This window comes from Chanodichthys erythropterus, chromosome 20, assembly GCF_024489055.1.
Source record: "Chanodichthys erythropterus isolate Z2021 chromosome 20, ASM2448905v1, whole genome shotgun sequence".
In the NCBI taxonomy this organism is placed as follows: domain Eukaryota; kingdom Metazoa; phylum Chordata; class Actinopteri; order Cypriniformes; family Xenocyprididae; genus Chanodichthys; species Chanodichthys erythropterus.
In genome coordinates, this window is record NC_090240.1 from 7,367,957 (window position 1) to 7,390,076 (window position 22,120).

At 40.7% G+C, this 22,120-nt stretch overlaps 2 protein-coding genes across 5 annotated transcripts in view; one reads left to right on the top strand and one right to left on the bottom strand.

The window, feature by feature from the left end:
* LOC137009315 (calcium-responsive transactivator-like) overlaps positions 1-5,090 on the top strand; it is a 56,388-nt gene extending 51,298 nt beyond the window's left edge. Inside the window, exons 9-12 of the mRNA XM_067371422.1 lie at positions 65-67; positions 2,001-2,120; positions 2,226-2,353; positions 5,064-5,090. Coding sequence (XP_067227523.1) covers positions 65-67; positions 2,001-2,120; positions 2,226-2,353; positions 5,064-5,090 — 278 coding nt within the window. The remainder of the gene's footprint in view (positions 1-64; positions 68-2,000; positions 2,121-2,225; positions 2,354-5,063) is intronic.
* LOC137009316 (E3 ubiquitin-protein ligase TRIM35-like) overlaps positions 1-21,575 on the bottom strand; it is a 58,437-nt gene extending 36,862 nt beyond the window's left edge. For 3 of the 4 annotated variants that reach the window (XM_067371425.1, XM_067371423.1, XM_067371426.1), the window contains exons 1-4: positions 21,289-21,575; positions 20,758-20,853; positions 20,258-20,482; positions 19,976-20,191 (exon numbers count right to left, since the gene is read on the bottom strand). In XM_067371425.1, the coding sequence (XP_067227526.1) occupies positions 20,168-20,191; positions 20,258-20,482; positions 20,758-20,796 (288 nt within the window). In that variant the 5' untranslated portion in view covers positions 20,797-20,853; positions 21,289-21,575 and the 3' untranslated portion in view covers positions 19,976-20,167. Of the gene's footprint in view, positions 1-19,975; positions 20,192-20,257; positions 20,483-20,757; positions 20,874-21,288 lie in introns of all 4 variants that reach the window. The other variant, XM_067371424.1, reaches the window with a different exon arrangement.
* Between the last annotated feature and the right edge of the window lie 545 nt (positions 21,576-22,120).

Genomic DNA, 22,120 nt, shown 5'->3' on the forward strand with positions numbered 1-22,120 from the left:
CCTATGACCAGCGACTAGTTGTGATGTTCACACTACATGACACTACGTAAATGATCTGCAGCAGGAGGTTACACACTACACAAGCCGACAACAACTCTGTCACCCAACAACTTTTTTTGAAAATGGACGTTGGGAAAAAAATAGATTAAATTTAGAATTAAATTTAATTATAAATTAAAATAATTCTTCACACATAAATTTAAAACATCTGGCTGACCTCCCAGAGTTAAGGCAACCACTATTTTAGAACCCTTTACTGTTTCCATGACGTGCGTCATGCTTGTCACGTGACACACTGCGGCCACACTTGTATGACAGACAAATGTATCGCTTTGCTCACTATTTCATCAACTATCTGATATTCCAATTCTCAAATATGCACTGTAAAACCCAATAAGTTCAGAATATTCAAAACATTTGAGGAAACTTATTACCTCAAAACATTTAAGTAAACTAACTCATTTTTTAAAGTTGGTAGAACTTAAATTTTTTGTGACAAGTGGGGCGGGCCTGAGAGCCATGGAAGCAGATCAAGACCAGTGTGGTGCACAGGTGTCTCTTACTAACAATCCCGTCACCAGCATCCCTTGCCCAACTCAACATAATGTTAACTACATACAGTTAATTTACATAAACATCACATTCAGATCTTGGTTAAATGTTACATAGCACATGCTATTATAACTATCAGAGAGACATTCATTACATACTTGCATATATGTACTCAAACAACATATGTGGTCTTAAATGTTTTGCAGCTCATCCTCAACCTAACCACAGGCTCTACTTTTCACCACAGTGGTAACCCTACAAAACTAACATAACAGAACTTCCCTGAATCCCAACATAACAAAACATTAAACATTAACTTATATCTCCATATGTTAATCTTGTGCAAAAACACACAAAATAACACTTAATTTCAACAGTTATTTATATGGTCTGACGCAAAGCATGCTGGGAATTAGAAATCTGCTGCAGCTCAACTCAATCATATTAAGTTCAGCTTACTACATTGAAATTTTGAGTTCAAGCTACTTTTTTCTATTACAGTAAGTACAATGAACTTTCATTATTATTTAAATGAAACAAATGAAACAAACTCATTTAATTTAATTAATGTCACTGTTTGGTTTTACAGTGTGTGTAAGTCAGTGTTTTGTAATTTAAAAACCTATATAATAATGTTGATTTGAATCTATAACGCGAGATGGGCACCGCTTTGTTTGTTTGTGCCTCAGTTCAGAGAGTCCTGTCAGTCGATTTACAGTCTGCAGCACGTGAATTCATCAATTTGTCCCGAAATACATCTGGTCTGTGAACTGGGAAAAGACATGACACCACAGCTCCAGATATTTATCATGCTAGATATTTGTCTGGTGTCAGTGAGGTGTCGGCCATGCGTCAGCAAGCCTCTTTGATGAATCGTGAGCAGTTCACACTTAAAGATTGGCGAGCTCCGATCACCCGCTGATTTGCCCCTGATCAGAGCAAGACAGGTTTGCAAATCAGGCTTAAAATCCTGTAGTGTGAACTTGACATAAGAGAGACATCAAAATGGGCATTGTTGGGTGTACTCCAGGACCAGGGTTGGGAATCACTGGTCTATCAATTGTCAATAGATTAGGTATAAATTAAAGAGATCACCCAAAAATGAAAATCCTGTCATCATTTACTCACCCTGAAGTTGTTCCAAATCTTTATGAATTTCTTTCTTCTGCTAAACACAAAAGAAATTTTGAAGAATACTTGTAACCAAACAGTCGTGGGCACCATTGACTTCCACAGTACAGAAAAAAATACTATGGAAGTCAATTGTACCCCACAAGCATTGGTTACAAATATTCTTCAAAATATCTTTTTTTGTGTGTTTAGCAGAACAAAGAAATTTATACAGGTTTGGAACAATTGAGGGTGATTAATTGATGCCAGGATTTTCATTTTTGGGTGAACTATCCCTTTAAATTCGCCCTTCATGTGTTACCTTAATGATCTTTCAGGAAACTCTCAGTACAGCCAACAGCAGACACAGTACCAACAAGGCTCTGGGCAGCACCAGACATTAAGTCAACAGCAGTACCCATCACAAGCAGCCTACAGCGCTCAGCCTCAGGGATACGGTAACACAAACTACATCAAATGATCAAGGACAACTGTTTTCTGTTTGATTTCATTCAGTATTAATTGATAAACAGCAAACTGACTTCTGCTGTTTTGCTCTTAAGGTCCAGGGCAGGGCAGCTCATCCCAATATCCTCAGTATCAGCAGGGCCAGAGTCAGCAGTACCCATCATACCGCTCTATACAGCCAGGACCAGCTGCTCAATCTCAGAGACCCTACTCTTTTGAACAGGTTAGCACAATTAATGTCCTGTACAAACTATAAAGCAATGTGCATCCCAAATCCAGCCCATCAATTAAAAGGTTAGATCACTCAAAAATGAAAATTCTCTCATTAGACTTTTGTTCATCTTCAAAATACAAATGAAGATTTTTAATATAAATAAGATATATTTAATATAATCTTTCCACACAACCAAAATTTGCAGGCTTCAAAGTACATAAAGACATCGTCCACGTCTTCTGAAGACACAGTTGATTATATGATTAACAGATTTAACTTGGGCTTTTATTCACACATAAACATTGATCAATGCACATACATGGAGTACATCAAATATGGTAAACAGAAGCTCAAATGTACTTGGTTGATGCGCAAGAACCAATGAGGTTTACAATTGAGCTTTCGTGTTGATGTTCTTTGTGTCATTGCATTGATTTCAAACAACATGAGGGTGTGTGAATGATGACAGAATTTTCATTTGTGGTGAAAATTTAATGTTTAAGTTGGACATATCAAATATTTAAGTAAGTTTAAGTGACTTTAAGTGACATAGCATTAAAGGTGCCCTAGAATTAAAAATTGAATTTACCTTGGCATAGTTGAATAACCAGACTTCAGTACATGGAAATGACATACAGTGAGTCTCAAACACCATCATTTCCTCCTTCTTATATAAATCTCATTAGTTTAAAAGACCTCCGAAGAACAGGCGAATCTCAACATAACACCGACTGTTACGTAACAGTCGGGATCATTAATATGTACGCCCCCAATATTTGCATATGCCAGCTCATGTTCAAGGCATTAGACAAGGGCAGCCAGTATTAACGTCTGGATCTGTGCACAGCTGAATCATCAGACAAGGTAAGCAAAATGGCAGATGGAGCAATAATAACTGACATGATCCATGATAACATCATATTTTTAATGATATTTGTAAACTGTCTTTCTAAATGTTTCGTTAGCATGTTGCTAATGTACTGTTAAATGTGGTTAAAGTTACCATTGTTTCTTACTGTATTCATGGAGACAAGAGCCGTCGATATTTTCATTATTAAACACTTGCAGTCTGTATAATTCATAAACACAACTTCATTCTTTATAAATCTCTCCAACAGTGTAGCATTTAGGGCTGGGTACCGAACTCGATACTTTTTAGGTACCGATCGAACTGCCTCGATACTATCGAGTATCGAAAAGTGTCTTGTCATTCGGTACCAAATTTCGGTACCTCAGAATGGAGCCGAGTAGAGGGGCGGAGAAATGCTTTCGCTGTCTCGTTGAGGAGCAAGTAACGTTGCGCTACATTATTATTTGTATCTCAATATATAAAACTATATGCACGAGAGAGACCCTATGTGCGAGAGGGCGAGTGAATCAACGGTTTCGTTTTCCGTTTATCTCCGAATGGACGTGTGAGAAACGGCTGTTTATGTGAGCAACCGGTTCACTACAGATAATACTGTTAACAGAAAACAAAAGTGTCGCACTGCCTGCAGAAACAGCGGAACGCGCAATGTTTTTTAGACTAGTTATGGACAGGTACAACACACAGCAGCTTTACATCAGCGTTCTTCCCTCAAGTCTATGGAAACTCGCGACCGGTTCGTGACAGGCTCGTTCGCCTGCACGAGCACAGGCTCTGCCTCTGGCTCCAGAACGCGAACAATTCTGCTGAAAAAGGGGTATCAGCGTCCTCCTGATACTGCGGATAATCATAACAAAAATAACATTCAAATTAATTGCGGGTGGATGAGAGATGAATCATTAATGTGTTGATTTTAATAAAGACACAGAACTCTTATTTCACGGTAAGACGCAACGAACTTGCGTCACTCTTACTTCCGCTTTGATCTTGTTAATAATAATTAATTTTTTGAAGAAGAACAATTGCTGAGTGATTTAAAAAGAGCCTCACATACTGAATTTTTGCACTGAAAACTAAACTTTATTAAAACTTTGCACTGATTTATTGTATTGGGTAAATTTTGTTAATTTGTGCTTTTTTATTCCCCCCAGTGGCTCAGGAGATGAGTCTTTGAGTCTGAAAAAAAGTCAACAAAGTTAAAATATAAAACCAAAGATTTTTGTTTAGGTTATGTAGTCTTGTTTAAACAGATTTTATAAAATTGGTATCGAAAAAGGTATCGTTTAGGTATCGGTATCGAAGTCAAGGTATCGGTATCGTCTCGGTATCGAAAATTTTTGAATGATACCCAGCCCTAGTAGCATTAGCCATTAGCCACGGAGCATAGCCTCAAACTCATTCAGAATCAAATGTAAACATCCAAATAAATACTATACTCACATAATCCAATGTATGCATGCAGCGTGCATGATGAACACTTTGTAAAGATCCATTTTGAGGGTTATATTAGCTGTGTGAACTTTGTTTATGCAATGATAGAGTCGAGAGCTCTAGAGTAGGCGGAGAGTGTGAGGATTTAAAGGGGAAGCAGCCTGAATCGGCACATTTCTAATGATGCCCCAAAATAGGCAGTTAAAAAAATTAATAAAAAAAAATCTATGGGGTATTTTGAGCTGAAACTTCACAGACACATTCAGGGAACACCTTAGACTTATATTACATCTTGTAAAAAAACGTTCGATGGCACCTTTAATAAAAAATAAAAAAACTGTTGATTTATTCATTGCAGTACCAAAATCGGCAATAGCTTTCATTAAATTTAATTAAAAATTTTTCTCTCTCTCTGTAAAGGGTCAGTATGGAAACTATCAGCAATAAGGAGACTGAGGAAGCACAGATATTTTTTGTGGCAGTTCTTTGTGCACAATCCTTTGTTATGCTGAATGACAGGAAGACAGAGGATTCCACACCAGCCCTTGCTCACAGGTTTGCTACAGAATTAAAACCAAACACTAAATCATAACCGTTTTGAATGATAAATACAATTTTCTGGAATTATTTTTTAATTCTACTTTTATCATACAGGATATGTTATTTTGTATACCAGCACAACAATGTCGCAGATACCTTTGATTATTATTATTTATTTTATTTTTTTAACCTTGGATTTATTTTATTGTTTGTCTGAATGGATGTATGAATGGATAAATGTTCAGATAGCACAAATGAAAATACTAATCTACCACAGATATCCATTTTTATTTATTTATTTATTATTATTTTTTTTTTTTAATACTGGGAACATAGTAAAATTGCAGGTAAATATCCAAAGTTGAAATTTACTCACATAATATGTTGTATATAGATTTCTTTATTGGAATCCTCATACATATTTATTTCTAAGTATTGTACAATGTTCTTTAACAGTTGCCGGTGTGGAGTTATTCTCATCATGTTTTACGAGACTATAGTGTTTAGAATATAGACATTTTCATGCCTTATTGTTGCTCTGACACTATACTATATTATATGATCAAACGTTAGGGTTATTTATGGACTCAAATTTAAAAAACATTTTGATGGAGGTTAAAGGTGGATTCACCCCTAAGGGGACAGCACACCCAAAAAATGTGGCAAACTGACATTAAAGATAGTTTTCACTGGCTGTCAAACAGCTTTTATACCATATTGCACAAATGATCTGTGACAATTCAGTAAAAATTATTGTTTATCTGTAATTTGAATATTGATATCAAGTATGCATATACGTAGTATACTGGATGATATGAATGATATGAAAACATCAAGTTATCACAATTGTAAAGACATCTGTGATCATCAACAAATACCTTACATTTCCATCTTTACTGTTCTGTATTGCTTGTAATATATGGACCATTTTTTTAAATTGATAAATATGAAAAATAAATCGTTTCATCTCTATCTTTCATGTTTGTGCTGGTTTCCTTCTGTTGTGATTTATTTATTTGTTTTATTTATTTTTTTATTTTTTTAATATCATATAAATATTTACTGTGAAATAATTGTAGGTTTGTTTGTTTATTGTATTTTTTTTTTTCCATTAAGTGCTCCACACTTCTCTCCAGTTAGACAATTTCAAAGATGGCCGCCGAGTGAAATGACTTGTCTTAAAGGGACTTTGATGATATGAGCTGTAAGTTTCTAGCTGACATGTTGCAAGCTTTATTTACAACTGACATAGGCCTAACATATGGAATATGAAAATTATTATTTTTTGACGTCACTACAGGGAAATAACCCGATTTATTAATAAAGTCATGTAAACGCGGTTCCCTTTAGATACTTCACTCGCACTGCGTATGGGGAAAGGTCTCCTTTTTCCCTGTTACTGAAGCCTTTTTCAATAACGCAGTGTAACTGCATCGTCATTGGTTCACTCATAGTTGAAGTTGTTGAACTAATGACAGAAAATGTCATTGGCGACAAAGCCCGCGAATATTCCCACCGAAATTGGCGGGGTAGCTATATAAAGCAGGCGCTTCGTCATAGGATTTCAGTTCTCTCTCCTTCAGCGACGACTTCATATCGCTCTTCACTGATCTCCGGCTGAAGCCTTCGCCACCTGGAAGAAGCTCGCCTGGGAGAAGTTCTCGCCGCCGTCAAAGAGGCTCCCGCAGCAGACTGAGCTGAGACCGCCGAACGAAGACAACGCTGGCGCCCTCGCAGACTGCCGCTTCGAGCGCGTCTCCTGCCGCCATCCGGCGCTGTTTAAAGAGCTTTTCCCGCGGCTTAACGCCGCTTTCTAAAAGAGCTTTCCCAGCGGCTCTCGCTGCTCTAAAAGAGCTACAATCACGGCGGCGCCACAGCTGTGCCACATGCAGAGCCTTGCTCCGCGGATCTTCGCTCTCAAGCAGCTGTTCTGGCCGTGCCGCCTTCAGCATCTGAGAGCATTCAGCTCATTCCCTGCCGTCTTCCATCAGGTGAGTACAGAGCTTATTTTTCTACTTTCTTACTGGCGTTTGCTTCAAATGCCATCTCCAAACGCGTCATTTGTCGGGTCCTCCCCCGGCAAACCACGTTCATTGAGGATGCGAGCTCTCGCTCTCTCAGCTGAATTTGACATGATGCTCTCCCCTGACTTAGGCGAGACTCGTGATACATTTTCTATCTGAGTGAGTTAATTTCTCCTTATCTCTATGTGCGTCGCTCGCCGGTCCCTCCCCCACGAGCCACGTTAATTCAGAAATATGACATGTCTTTCTTCCCTAGCTTGGGTGAGAAACATGTTTATATGCTTAATTTAATTGAGCATCTTTCTGCTGTTTGCACTAAGTCTTCTCTACGCGTTGTTTGCCGGTTCTGCCCGCGAGCCGCGTTTATTGAGAAATATAACATGTCGCTCTCCCCCATCGTGGGTGACACCCATGTTATAAACATTCAGTTTATATAGCAGATTTTTGCAGAAGTTAACTGAATCTCTCAGCTGAATTTGACATGATGCTCTTGACTTAGGCGAGACTCATGATACATTTTCTATTTGTGTGAGTGTATTTTTCCTTATCTCAATGCGCGTCGCTCGCCAGTTCCGCCCCGCAAGCTACGTCGATTGAGAAATATAACGTGACGTTCTCCCCCGACTCGGGCGAGAAACATGTTTTTATACTCTATTAATGGAGCTGATTCTGCTGTTTGCGCTGAGTTTCTCTATGCGTTGCTTGCCGGTTCTGCCCTGCAAGCCGCGTCGATTGAGAAATATAACGTGACGTTCTCCCCCGACTCGGGCGAGAAACATGTTTTTATACTGTATTAATGGAGCTGATTCTGCTGTTTGCGCTGAGTTTCTCTATGCGTTGCTTGCCGGTTCCGCCCCGCAAGCCGCTTTCATTGAGAAATATAACATGTCACTCTCCCCCTGTCTCGGGTGAGACATATGTTATATATATATGTTTATATTTCAGTTGATACAGCGTATTTCTGCCGAGTTTGCTGAATTTCTCAGCGTGTTTCTTGCCGGTTCTGCCCTGCAAACTGCGTCCTTTGAGAAATATAACGACACTCTCACCTGTCTTAGGTGAGACCTATGTTATTTATATTCAGCATATCCGTTGATGTAGCATATTTATTCCAGTCTCTCTGCGTGTCGTTTGCTGGCCCTGCCCCTGCAAGCCACGTTCATGAGGATGTATGCGCTCACTGAAAGCGAGCTCAATGCTCACTTGTGCTTGGTGGAACTAACATGCTCATGCTGGACCTCTGTTCATGTGACTTGCTGGCTCTGACCTGCAAGCCATGTTCATTGAGGTAGAGCCGTCTCACTTCCGACACCGCTCGGTAGAATATATCTTGATGCTCTCCCTGTTTACTGAGTTTCTCAGCATGTCGTTTGCCGGTTTCACCCCGCAAGCCACGTTCATGAGGATGCGTGAGCATTTCTAAAAACTAGCCGGTGTGCAGGCCCCCCTTCCAGCGGCCCGCCAACCGGCACCATTCAACCCCTTGTCACGCGGGCCTGGCAGGCCATCCCCGGAGTATCACGTGGGTTCTGGGGATAATATCTCAAGGCTACTCGCTCCAGTTTGCTCGCAGACCCCCGCGTTTTTGCGGGGTGCTTCCCACTTCAGTAAACATGGACGATGCTCAAGTGATGTCTCTGTTCGAGAAGGGGCCTATAGAAATGGTCTCCCCTCAGAGAGCGATTTACAGCCATTACTTCCAGTGCCCAAGGAAGTCGACCGGAAGTTGAAGTCGGCCGGGTGCCGCCATCTTGTAGCAGAACTTCACTTGTGTTAGCATCCCATTGACTCCCATTCATTTTGGCGTCACTTTGACAGTGAATACATTTACATCTGAGGCGTTTAAAGACTCCATTTGTCCATTATTTATTTCCAAAGATACACGACAATGTATAAAGGGCTCCATTACCTTCTTTGTTACATTATGGCCCCGTAGAAACAGTTTTTGTAAAAATAAGCTAACGATTGCGTCATAACCACTCGACTTTCTGTCGCACAGAAGAGAAGTTACCGTACAGACAGGAGGAGAAGCTCGCAGGCAATCGGGGAGACGTCAAGAGAGAAGCCTACTGGCGTTACATTTTAAAATACTATACAAACTAATTAATCAGAATACTTACTCCTGCTCACTCACGCCAAAGAACTCCCCGCTCAAGCTTGCCGTCTCTGCAAGATTAACGATGGCAGTTTGCACGCACAGCTACTAGAAGATTTACATCTGTCAGACAGGTTGCTGACGTCATCAAGCTTAGTGTGAGTCTGCGCGTCAGAAAAGGAAGTGCTAAAAATCGCTAAAAATGGGCTTCACTTGTCTCAATTGAGTTCCAAGGGGGTCGCTGTATCCATTTCTTTTACTGTCTATAATTACTTCCTCATTCCCTAGAGTGATGGCGATCTCAGACCCATCTTAGACCTCAGACTCCTGAACCTTTCCCTCATGAGATGGAAGTTCAAGATGTTAACGCTGAAGCAGATCCTCACGCAGGTTTTCCTCAGGGACTGGTTCTGCTTGCCGGACCTGAAAAAATGCATACTTTCACATCCAGATAGCCCCCCATCTCAGGCGATTCTTGAGATTCGCATTCAAAGGTGTGGCTTGCCAATATATGGTCCTTCCATTCGGGCTGTCCCTAGCTCCTCGAACTTTTACCAAGTGCATGAACGTGGCGCTTTCCCACTGAGACAGTTGGGAATCCGGGTTCTAAATTTTCTCGACGACTGGCTCATCCTAGCCCGTCACGAGCCGAGCTGGAGCATCACAGATCCGTGCTACTCAGCCACATGGAGTGCCTGGGTCTCAGGGCTTTGCCAAGAGCTCACTGTTCCCCAGCTAACGTATAATGTTCCTGGGTGCAGTCTTCGACTCAGCCCGTATGACGGCTGTAGTATCGCCAGAGCGCGCTCTGGCCATTCAGCAGCTCGTGGCATTGGTCAGGAACAGAGCCTATCTCCCTCTGAAGTACTTCCAGAGGATGCTAGGGCTGATGGCTTCCGCCTTCCCGGTTCTGCAGCTCGGCCTTCTTCGGATGCGGCCTCTGCAATACTGGTTGAAGTTCTGGGTCCTTCCTCATGCCTGGCGGCACGGCCGCCTGCGTCTCGGGGTCAATCAGGCCTGTTTGACAGCTCTGAAACCCTGGATGAACCCTGTATGGTTCACTCAAGGTGTACCCCTATAGGCGGTGTTAAGAAGAACAGTGCTCTCAACAGATGCACCCAACACAGGTTGGGGTGCTCTTTTCAAGGGCAGACCGGCCTTCGGCTCGTGGTCTCATGAAGAAGCCATCTGCACATCAACTGCCTCAAGATGTTGGCAGTGATTCGAGCCCTTCACACCTTTTAGACACACCTGACGGGACGCAACGGACAGCATGACAATGGTGTCATACATAAATCACCGGGGTGGTCTTTCGTCCAGCCGCTTATGCGCTCTGGCGAAGCGTCTTCTGGAATGGGCATTACTGAGGTTTCAGTCGCTCAGAGTGACTCACACAACCGGGAGAACAAACTTGGGAGCAGATATGCTAACCCGGAGCAATGTCCTCTCAGACGAGTGGATGCTCCACCCCCAGACGGTTCTCACGATCTGGGAGTTCTTCGGGAAGGCAGAGGTAGACCTCTTCGCCTCAGAAGACAACTCTCACTGCCCAATTTATTTCTCGAAGGAGGACATTGCGCTGGATCACGTCTGGCCCAGCACCCTCCTTTACGCTTTTCCCCCGATTGCTCTGATCTCGCAGATCATCAGATGAATCAGGGAAGACAAGCACGGAGTCCTCCTGGTGGCCCTGCTCTAGAGGAGCCAAGTTTGGTCCTCAGAGCTGTTCAGGCTTTCCACAAAAGCTCTGTGGCCGATCCTCAGGCGAACAGGACGATTTGGCATCCCCAGCCAGAACTCTGGGCTCTGCACCTCTGGTCCCTCGATGGGAGCCTGCTTACCTCCCCGGGGACGTGTTGAATACCATCTCTCAGGCGAGAGCTCCGTCCACGAGACGCTTCTACGCCCAGAAATGGTCAGTCTTTGATGGCTGGTGTTATGTACGCAACATAAACCAAGTGGAGTGTGATGTATCTCCGATACTGTCTTTTCTCCAGGAGCGTTTAGAACTGGGTCACACCCCTTCAACACTCAAAGTTTACGTATCAGCCATCGCAGCGTTTCACGCTCCTATCGCTGGCCAGTCAGTGGGACGAAACCTTGTGGTGCGTTTCTTGAGAGGTTCTAGGTGATTAAATCCACCTCACCCTCTCACCGTTCCCACCTGGGATCTCTCTTTGGTCCTCAGAGCTCTCAAAGGGCCTCCCTTTGAGCCACTATGTTCAGCTGACGTGCTGGAATTGCTCGTCGGACGAGCGAGAGCTGGAATTTCTCTGCCCCGTCAGGGCATTAAGGACCTACGTTGAGCGATCACAGCATTTCCGGCAATCCGTTCAGCTCTTTATCTGCTTTGGTGGCCGCACCAAAGGGTCTTCGGTCTCAAAGCAACATCTTGTGTGTCGGATAGTTGATGCCATTACTCTTTGTTACTCCTCTATGGGCCTCAACTGCCCCATAGGAGTTAGAGCCCACTCCACTAGAGGAATGGCTTCCTCTTGGGCCTGGTCTAGTGGAGTTTTGATTAAAGACATCTGTGAGGCAGCCGGCTGGTCCTCGCCGTCCACTTTTGTCAGATTTTATTATTTGGATGTCCCTACCTTACAAGCTCGGGCATCTCGGTATGATCCAGCAGCCTCTATTGAGCTCCGCTTCATGCCACTCTAGGAGTTAACTCCCCTTTTGGTAGTGTAACAAGGGTTCGACGGCTCCAGCCTTCTCACTTGTCCTCTGGTTCCCTCGCGGTGTCCAAGACAAGTCCAGTCGTTCCCTGCCATGGCACGGCGCGGTTGAATTCGTTCCCCATATGCAGTTCGAGTGAAGTATCGAAAGGAACGTACTCTGTTACTAACGTAACCTCGGCTCCCTGAGATACGGAACGAGTACTGCGTTACATGCCGTGCCAGGAGGCTGCGGCTTCAGTGTCGTCGCTTCAGTCGAATGACCTGAAATCCTATGGCGAAGCGCCTGCTTTATATAGCTACCCCGCCCATTTCAGCGGGAATATTTGCGGGATTTGTCGCTATAGGCCGCGCAGCTATGCTGTGCCGTCATTGGTTCAACAACTTGTCTATGAGTGAACCAATGACGATGCAGTTACACTGCGTTATTGAAAAAGGCTTCAGTAACGGGGGAAAAGGAGACCTTTCCCCATACGCAGTACTCGTTCCGTATCTCAGGGAACCGAGGTTACGTTAGTAACAGAGTACGTTTGCTTGCGTTGTTGGTTTACTGCATGTAAATGGGGAAAACTGGTTATTTCAATAAGCTGATATTTGTGAGTTATCAGCTTACCGGTGTGCATGCAAACATGCAGGCTCTCACCTGCTTTGTCACGGATTGCGACATGACGTGTTTCAGTGGATTGACATTTGAAATGAGTGTGCGACTTCACGGAAAGAAGCCGGATTCACGTTTTCATTGATTAATAACTTAAATTCTGCTCCGTACCCCATAAACTATTACTGCAAGAGAGGACTGTGAATGCAACTGCAACTCATCATCATTTGAACAAATTTTGGTACCACTTTTGACATTTTTGCAATAAATAAATTATTGTGATTATGCTTGTTTGTCTGTTATTCTTTATAGGCCTAACAGTTCGAAGTTATGGTTATGGGTAGGTTTAGGGGTAGGTGTAGGATTAGCATTAAAAAATAATTTTAATACTATATTGTTACTACAATTGTCAACCTCATACACATTTATGTCCATTGTGCTTTATTCTTTTAATATTCTGTATAAAATGGGTATGTTTACATTCAAAAAAAATATGTCTAAATTTAAGTTTTATGTAATTGAATTACATTCAAATTTACCATCCATTTGGATTACATAGTTTTTACATAAACAAACTAATAAACTTAATGTGATCCATATTTGTAAATCGTATGTAAATGAAATGGGTAAGATTTATGTAATAGTATGCAGAAAAATGCCTGGGTTATATAACACTGCTTAGTGTTCGTGTGTGTGCACACTACCGAGTTAAAGTACCATTGAAGCAGTGTCAGAGTTAATGAGATAATTAAGTGATGATTGAACATTAATTGATGATTTATTGAGATTCATTTGACGTTACCATTTTTGAGGTCAGTGTTGGCTTTAATTGGGCTCTTGATTTTATGGCATCAAGAGTTCTTTGGCTGCTGTAACTGAGTGTTTATGAAACACCTTTGTTATGGCCTAAATGTCAAGAGAATGTGTGATACGGTGCTGTTTAAATTTGAATGTAATTCAACTTAAATTTAGACTGAATTTTTTTTTGAGTGTAAGTTCGGGTTGGGGTTTAGGGATCTTACATTGATCTAGAAAACGATAAAAGGGAAATTATACATATATATATCTTTGTGACATGAAAGATTCGTAAATATTTTATGTTTTTACAATGAAAACTATATAAGTTGCAATCAAACAGAAATGGTTGAACTTGTGCTTCTGTTCTGTATCGCATATGAAAGAGAAAGACATGAGCTTCCACAGACACAATCTCACAATGCAAAATGTCCTTTGTGCTCCTGCAGGACAAACTGAAGTACACAGAATCAGAATGAGAATTATTGCCAAGCTTACACTCACAATGAATTTGTCTTAGTAACAGAAGCTACAGTACAAAAATAACAAGAAGACACACATTATAAAAATAAAACAAAGTGAATAAAATATATTATAAAAAAATAAACAATAGACAACATATAAATATTCTTTATGCAGTTAAGCATAAGTAAATCTGAATAAAAGGCAGGATATGGTGGCGGTAATGCACCATGAGCTCTCTCTTTATTTATTTATTTATTTATTGCAATCTTTTGAACAATGAACATACAAAGGCAATAACATATCAGTTACATTAAATCAAATACTAGGAGAAACAAATACAATGATAAAAAGAAAAGATAAAAAAGAAAATCACATACATATAGTCTACAAAGAATAGATTTAAGGCTTTACAATAATTTACAGGTTTTTCACTTTATTTCTCGCTTCTTTTAACGTTTCTTTTTTAAATTAATTAAAATTATGTATATATTTTTCACTGTCCATTTACATTTGTGGATAAACTATTTTCAATATATAATGAGTAAATTCACAATACAAATGTTAAAGTCAACATTATTATCATAAAAAATAAAATATTCATTGTATTCCAATGTTTGTTTTATTTTTAACAACAATAAAAAAGCCAAATCACACCAAAATAATTTTGTGTAAATGCAATCATAAAATAAATGGACAATGCTGTCATTTCCTCCTTTGCAGAAAACACAATTTCAAGTTGATTCCTCACCGCTTTTACAGGATAATCCAATGATCAATCTTGAAAGAAACTCCCTAATTTTATTAGAACAACGGGTCTAAAGACACACCTTAACAAAAATGTGCTTTTCACTCCAATAGTGTATGATTGTAGAAAAAATATACATGTTTTTTTATTGAATATTGATGAAGCAACAGATTTTGTTTGAAAATAAATCATAAAAGTGTTGTTTTGATTGAATTTTAATGTATGAGATGGGGATCTTTTACCCCACAGACATACAGTGCAAAACCAGACACACAAATACTTTAGCTAAAATAATATGATTTTATAATGTCTAAGTTAAAACTTGTAAAAATACAGAAACAAAATTATTTAAAAAATTAAAGATTCTGAAAGCACTGAATGAGATCCCACAATAATTTAATATAGATTTACAGTTGTAACTATATATTATGTTTTATTATATTATATGATTAATATCATATTTTAAAATATGATGGTTTCATTATAAATATGGTGATTATCTCTAAGGTGTACGCTGAACTTAATTTATAAAATTTTCCATCTGAATCCATGTCATGTCAACAAAAGGAAAAGTCAGTCAGCTGTTTATTATCATGTTAATTATTTGTGTCTTTCACTCCAAAGGCAGGAGCACTTTTACCAAAAAATACCATACTTTTAAATATTCTTCTGTTATTGAAAAACTGTTACTTTAATTACCTTGAACAAAACTAAAAATCATTGATAAGACCTTTGTCTCAAAATACAGGTGATGGTCATATAATTAGAATATCATGAAAAAGGTTTTTTAATTGTAAATTATTTTTTTAAATGAAACTTTCATATATTCTGGATTCCCTACATGCAAAGTAAAACATTTCAAAAGTTTTTTTTTTTTTTTTTGTTTGTTTTTTTTTAATTTTGATGATTAGAGCATACAGCTCATGAAAGTCCAAAATCCAGTATCTCAAAATATTAGAATATTTCCTAAGATCAATCAAAAAATGGATTTTCAAAACAGAAAAGTTCAAGTTCTTTAAAGTATGTTCATTTGTACACTCAATACTTGGTCGGCAGCACATTACAGCAAATGACTTGCTCCTAGCACAAATTACAGCATCAGTGAAGTGTAGCATGGAAGTGATCAGCCTGTGGCACTGCTGATGCACTATTGAGCCTTCAGATCATCTGTATATTGTTGGATCGACTGTTTCTCATCTTTCTCTTGAAAATATCCCATAGATTCAGGGATCAGGCATGTTGGATGGCCAATAAAACAGTAATATCATGGTCAGCAAACCACTTGGAAGTGGTTTTTGCACTGTGGGCAGGTGCTAAAGTCCTGCTGGAAAAGGAAATCAGCATCTCCATAAAGCTTGTCAGCAGATGGAAGCATAAAGTGCTCCAAAATCTCCTGGAAGATGGCTGCATTGACTTTGCACTTGATAAAACACAATGGACCAAAACCAGCAGATGTCACGGCCCCCAAATCATTACTAACTTCAGAAACGTCCCACTAGACTTCAAGCAGCTTGGATTCTTTGCCTCTCCAGTCTTCCTTCAGACTCTGGGACCATGATTTCAACATGAAATGCAAAATTTACTTTTATCTGAAAAGAGGACTTTCGACCACTGTTCACTGTCCAGTTCTTTTTCTCCTTAGCCCAGGTAAGATGCTTCTGATGTTGTTTCTGTTTCAGAAGTGGCTTGGTAGTCCTTTTCATGAAGATGTCTGAGTGTGGTGACTCTTGATGCGCTGACTCCGGCTTCATTTGACTCATTGTGAAGCTCTCCCAAGTGTCTGAATCGGCTTTACTTGACAGTATTCTCAAGCTTGTGGTCATCCCTGTTGCTTGTGCACCTTTGCCTACCCAATTTCTTCATTCTAGTTAACTTTGCATTTAATATGCTTTGATACATCACTCTGTAAACAGCCACCCCATTCAGTACTGACCATCTGTGACTTACTCTCTTTGTGGAGGGTGTCAATGATTGTCTCCTGGACCATTGCCAAGTCAGCAGTCTTCCCCATTAGTGTGGTTTCAAAGAACAAGAGATACCCGGAATTTATACTGTAGGGATGGTCATTTAATGAAACTCAAATGTAAATATTCTAATATTTTGAGATACTGGATTTTGGACTTTCATTAGCTGTACACTCTAATCAACAAATAAAAAAAAATAAAAAAAACTTTTCCTCGGCATCGCCAGGCTCTGTGGAAGGAATGACAGTCATCCTGCGTCTCCGAAGGGCTCACTGAAGTCGAGGATGGGCTGAGTCCCAGACCCTCTCACTCTCCCGGAACCAGTAATCCACTGCCGGGACGTCGGATGGTTCCCCATCTCAGGGGTACAGTGGGGGCTGATAGCCGAGTATGCACAGGAAAGGGGTGAGACCAGTGGTGGGCTGATGGAGGGAGTTCTGGGCGTACTCGGCCCAGCCCAGGAACTGGTTCCAGGAGTCCTGGTGGCCGTGACAGAAGGTACTTAGGAAACGGACGATCTCCTGTATCTTCCGTTCCATCTGCCCGTTCGTTTGGGGGTGGTAACCTAAGGAGAGACTGATGGTCACATCTAGGAGTTTCAAAAAGGCTTTCCAGACACGGGAGGTGAACTGAGATCCTCGGTCAGATACGATATCTTCGGGTAGTCCATAGTATCTGAAAACATGATTGAACATTAATTCAGCTGTGTCCATTACCGCTGGACGTCCTCAGAGGGGAATTAACCGACAGGACTTCGAAAACCGATCCAACACCACCATAATACATGTACATCCATTGGAAACTGGAAGGTCTGTGATGAAATCCACTCCTAGATGTGACCAAGGATGAGTTGGAATGGGCAGTGGTTGTAGTTTCCCAGAGGGAAGATGATGAGGGCTCTTTGAGATGGCACATTCCCTGCACCCCTTTACGTACCTCCTGACATCTGAAGCCATGTTGGGCCAACAGAAGCGTTGTTTGAGCAACGAGAGGGTTTCATTGACCCCTGGGTGGCCAGTGCCCAGCGACATGTGTGAGGAGTGGATGAGGGGAGTGCGCCGTGAATTGCAAACCTTGCGGGCAACCTGGTGGGGTGTTGGTGGAGGCATTGGACTCGGGGAGAGTTTCTGCAGACCAAGTGATGGGACTGACAATGAGTTTTTCTGGAAGAATGGGCTCTGGATCATCGGTACTCTCTTTGGGACTGTGGATACGTGACAGAGCATCCGCCTTTACGTTCTTTGAACCAGGACGGTAGGAAATGGTAAAGTTAAATCTGGTAAAGAAAAGAGCCCATCTGGCTTGACGAGGATTCAATCTTTTGGCATCTCGCAGGTACCCCAGGTTTTTATGGTCAGTTAGGACCACAAACGGATGTTTGGCTTCCTCGAGCCAATGCCTCCACTCCTCCAGGGCGAGCTTGATGGCGAGAAGCTCCCGGTTGCCGATGTCATAATTGACTCCGCCGGGTTGAGTTTGCGGGAGAAGAACGCACATGGATGGAGTCTACTTGGTTTCCCCTGCTGCTGTGATAAGACCGCTCCCACTCCGGTGGTAGAGGCGTCTACCTCAGCGACGAAAGGGAGATCTGGATCGGGGTGAACCAGGAGGGGAGCGGTCGTGAACGCTGTCTTGAGGTATTCGAATGCCTGTGTTGCTGCTGGAGTCCAGGACAGAGACTTGGGTTTACTGCGTAGCAGGTTTGTGAGTGGTGTAGTGACGATGCTGTATTCTTTGATTAATCTTTGGTAAAAGTTTGCGAAACCCAGGAATATTTGTAGTTCTTTCACTGTAATGGGAACGGGCCAGTCCTTGATTGCGGTGACCTACCTCTCATCCATGCGGATGCCACTGTGATCAATGTTATAACCTAAGAACTGCACTGAGGGCTGATGGAAAGTGCATTTTTCGGAACAGGTTGTAGTCCCTCAGGCGTTGGAGGACCTCCGCAACATGATGTTCGGCCAGGCTCCGGGAGTAAATCAAGACCATCAGCATCTCGCTCAAAAATGACCAAAGAGTAATAATCAAGGAACTTTGATGCTGTACCATGGGTGCAGGTGGCGCAATGATATTATGCAGCATCTCTCACAAATGTCTTCATGGTCGCAAGGCATGCTCCCTGTGCAAGCAGGGGGTCACAGGCAATGTGTAATATCATTGCGCCTGCTGCACCAATGGTACGGCAGCAAAGTTCCTTGATTATTACGGCGGAATGAGAGTATAGTTCCTAGCCATATCTGCCTAGAAAATCCCAACTTTTCATTTTCCGTTGGTCTTAGTACACGATGTAACTACAGAAGAGTCAAGTTTTAAATAGGAAAAATATTGAAACTCTTTGGTCATTTTTGAGTGAGATGCTAACAGTCTAATCAGATTCAATGAACTATGCTAAGCTATGCTAAAAGTGGTATCGCCAGACCCGGAAATCGCCTGAATGGATTCAAAAATGGTAAAACTTAACTGTTTAAATCTAGGGGAGTGTTCCTTTAACTGCAAAAAATCAGCAAAGCATGCAGTTCCGTCTCCATATTATTGTTTACACGGTCGTCAAGGCTAGTATGTTTCAGAGCTGTTGAGAGAGACGCCTCTGGGCTGCATTTCCCAAAAGCATTGTAAGCGTAAATTATAGCCACCAACGGTCTTTACAATCAAAATGTAGGTTTACGATGGTTTTGGGAAACAAAGCCCTGGTCTGTTATTATCGTTTTTCCAGTAGCATAATGTGGACATTTAATAAAAACACGGGTATTTAACATTGTACATTAACATTACATTTAAGGTCGAAATAGCCGGGTGCTGTTGTGATTTAATGTGCTGAGTAATGTCATTTTTCCCACTATGTCCGATATTAAAATCAGTGTGACACTTTGCAAAAGGCGTGGGCATTGTCAATATGGCTTAAAGATATGAAATTAAATTCTTCTGTCTAGCTATTGTTAAATTTACACATTTTTCGCCAGAGCACCACCAAGTCTTCTCCTCCCATTTCTACCAGTGATGCTTGATTCAACTTCCCGTGTCTACTACCTGTGCAGATATCAACAGCACAACTGGGTTGAAGGTTGCCAGGTTGAGGTCACAAATGGGTTGAAACTTGTATGATGTGTCGATTTTGAGTAGAATGCATTCCTTACAAGATCTGACAACTGGAAAATCTTAGAATAATATATTGATATTTTTATTCATATAACGAGGTTTGGGCCATACAAATTACGGGAGTTTCCTGGGAGAAATAACAAAATGGGAAGGGGGTGGGAGATGTGTGTGAAATACGGGAGACTCCAAGGAAAAACCGGAGTGTTGACAGATATGATTCGTCTGTCTTTCTATCTATCAGTTTGTGTCATGAAGCACCTTTAACTCTCCACCCATCCATCATTTCCAGTGTATGTGTGAGAGCTCAAATCTTCTGCAGTCAGACTCACTGTTTTGGACGATGTCCTGCATCTTCTTCCAGACCCTGAACGGCAGGTTGCCCAAGTAACGTGGCACATGAATCAAAGCTCCAGAAGCCATCTGTGGATCCAGCTGTGAATTCTGGACTCTGGAAGAACATTCAGGAGTCGGAACTGCAGTGGCTTTGGATCAGAAGCAGAGAGACCAGAGACAGGAGCAGATCACTCACATGAGACTGGAAACTCCTGCAGAACACAAACACCAATTATCATCAAGAACTCAATCAATGAACTAATGATCTGAAATCAGACCTTCAGAAAGCAGACGACAGTGGCTTTCATCATCTCCTCCATGTCTTTGATTGTGTGTGAAAGAGCTGAGATGTGTCTGTTCATCTCCTCCTGCTTCTCCATCATCTTCTTCTGCTTCTCTTCCTCCCTCAGTGCAGTGAATGTAGATTCTTCTTCATCTCTGAGAAACTGATGAAGCTTCTCAAACTGCTTTTTAATCTGATGCTCTGTGTGCTCAGCTTGAGACTGAAATCAAAACATATTCACTTCAATCATCTCAATCAACACACATCAACACTTCACATCATCATATCAGAGATAAACTCGGATGTCCGACATATAACGGATCCAGAAACAGATTGATGCTTGTCATTTACAGAAATAATGAACTGGAATGCTGCTTTGAAACAATCTGTACTATAAAAAGTGCTATATAAATAAAATAAAGGTGGAGTTATATAAAATATATCAAATCATAACTGTGTATAGCCATCTTATGACTCTGGATTTTGTTTCCTCACCTTGATGTGTTGAACTGTCTTCTCAAACTCTCTTTTCATTTTTTCATTGCGTTTATGTTTCTTCTGTAAGGACTTCAGTGCTGTATTGAGCTCCTCCTAGAATTTAAACAGAAAATCTATAAGACACAATGTTTCTCTAATTCATGCATGGACACAGTAAAATCCCCAGAGTTAAATCAGATCTGCTCAGAGTACATATGGTCCCTCTCTAAATAGTGTTAAATTTAATGAGATAATTAAGCAATTAATAAGGCTGACTGAAGTCAGTTGTAGTTCTTGTGTTTTTTTCCTTCAGTGATTCTTGTATGTTAATGCTTGTTAACAGCAGGTGTTCATCACTAATGCACAATCATCACTTAATTAATTGCTTATTTTTCTAATTAACTTTACTTTAGTGTTATTTTAACACTATTTATGTACTCTGAGCAGAGCTGATTTAACTCTTGAGATTTTGCTGTGTAATATGAGCAAAATGGTACTGATAAATGTATTTATGACCAACTTTAATCTTCAGATATAAACCTGTCTTACCTTATATGATGAAACCACTTTACTGATGGGTCTGAATTTATGATTGTCATGTTGTTTTGAATCTCTGCACACTAAACACACAGGCTGTTTGTCCTCCAGACAGAAGAGTTATTGACTTTGTCGAGACAATATAAGTATGACAGAAAGGAGAAATAACAAGTCAGTCTCTTCCTGGTAAGCACTGTAAGCGTGGAGTTTATGATCACCGTTGGGTGTGTTTAAACAGGTCAAAGAACATTAGCAGGATTTCTTCAGGTAGACCTTTACTTTAGAATTATGTATTATTAATGTTAATGATGAACCTGTATATAGTAGTTCTTAGTAGTTCTGTGGGAGGTATGAAAAAAATTGTTACTGATTAGCTAATCCTGAACTACTACCTTCAACTGAGCACTATTACTAAATAATTAATTTATCAGAGTTTCTTGTTAGTTAATACTAGTGTTATAATAATGCATTTGTTCCTGTATAGTTATTCATTAGTGAAAGATTAGTATTCTAAAGTTTTACCGAAAAGTCTATATGTTATTACTAAATCTCTGACACTTTATTTACAAAGGAAAATAAAGTCTGCAGGAATATATATAGGGAGACAAAGTGGATTGTGCAAGTGACAAATCATTGCATTTCTAATCAATATCAGTTTACTCAAGGGACTAAACATTTTACTTGTGTCCAGATTGCAGTAGCTGAATCCTACGGTTCTCTGGAAAAGATATCCACAAACTAATCAAGATTTAGTGATTTTGCTCAATCTGTTGTCTGCCATGCTACTTCTGAAATGAGTTTTGATCAGCTTCAGGCAGAAGCTGCGCTTACATGCAGCAGTACT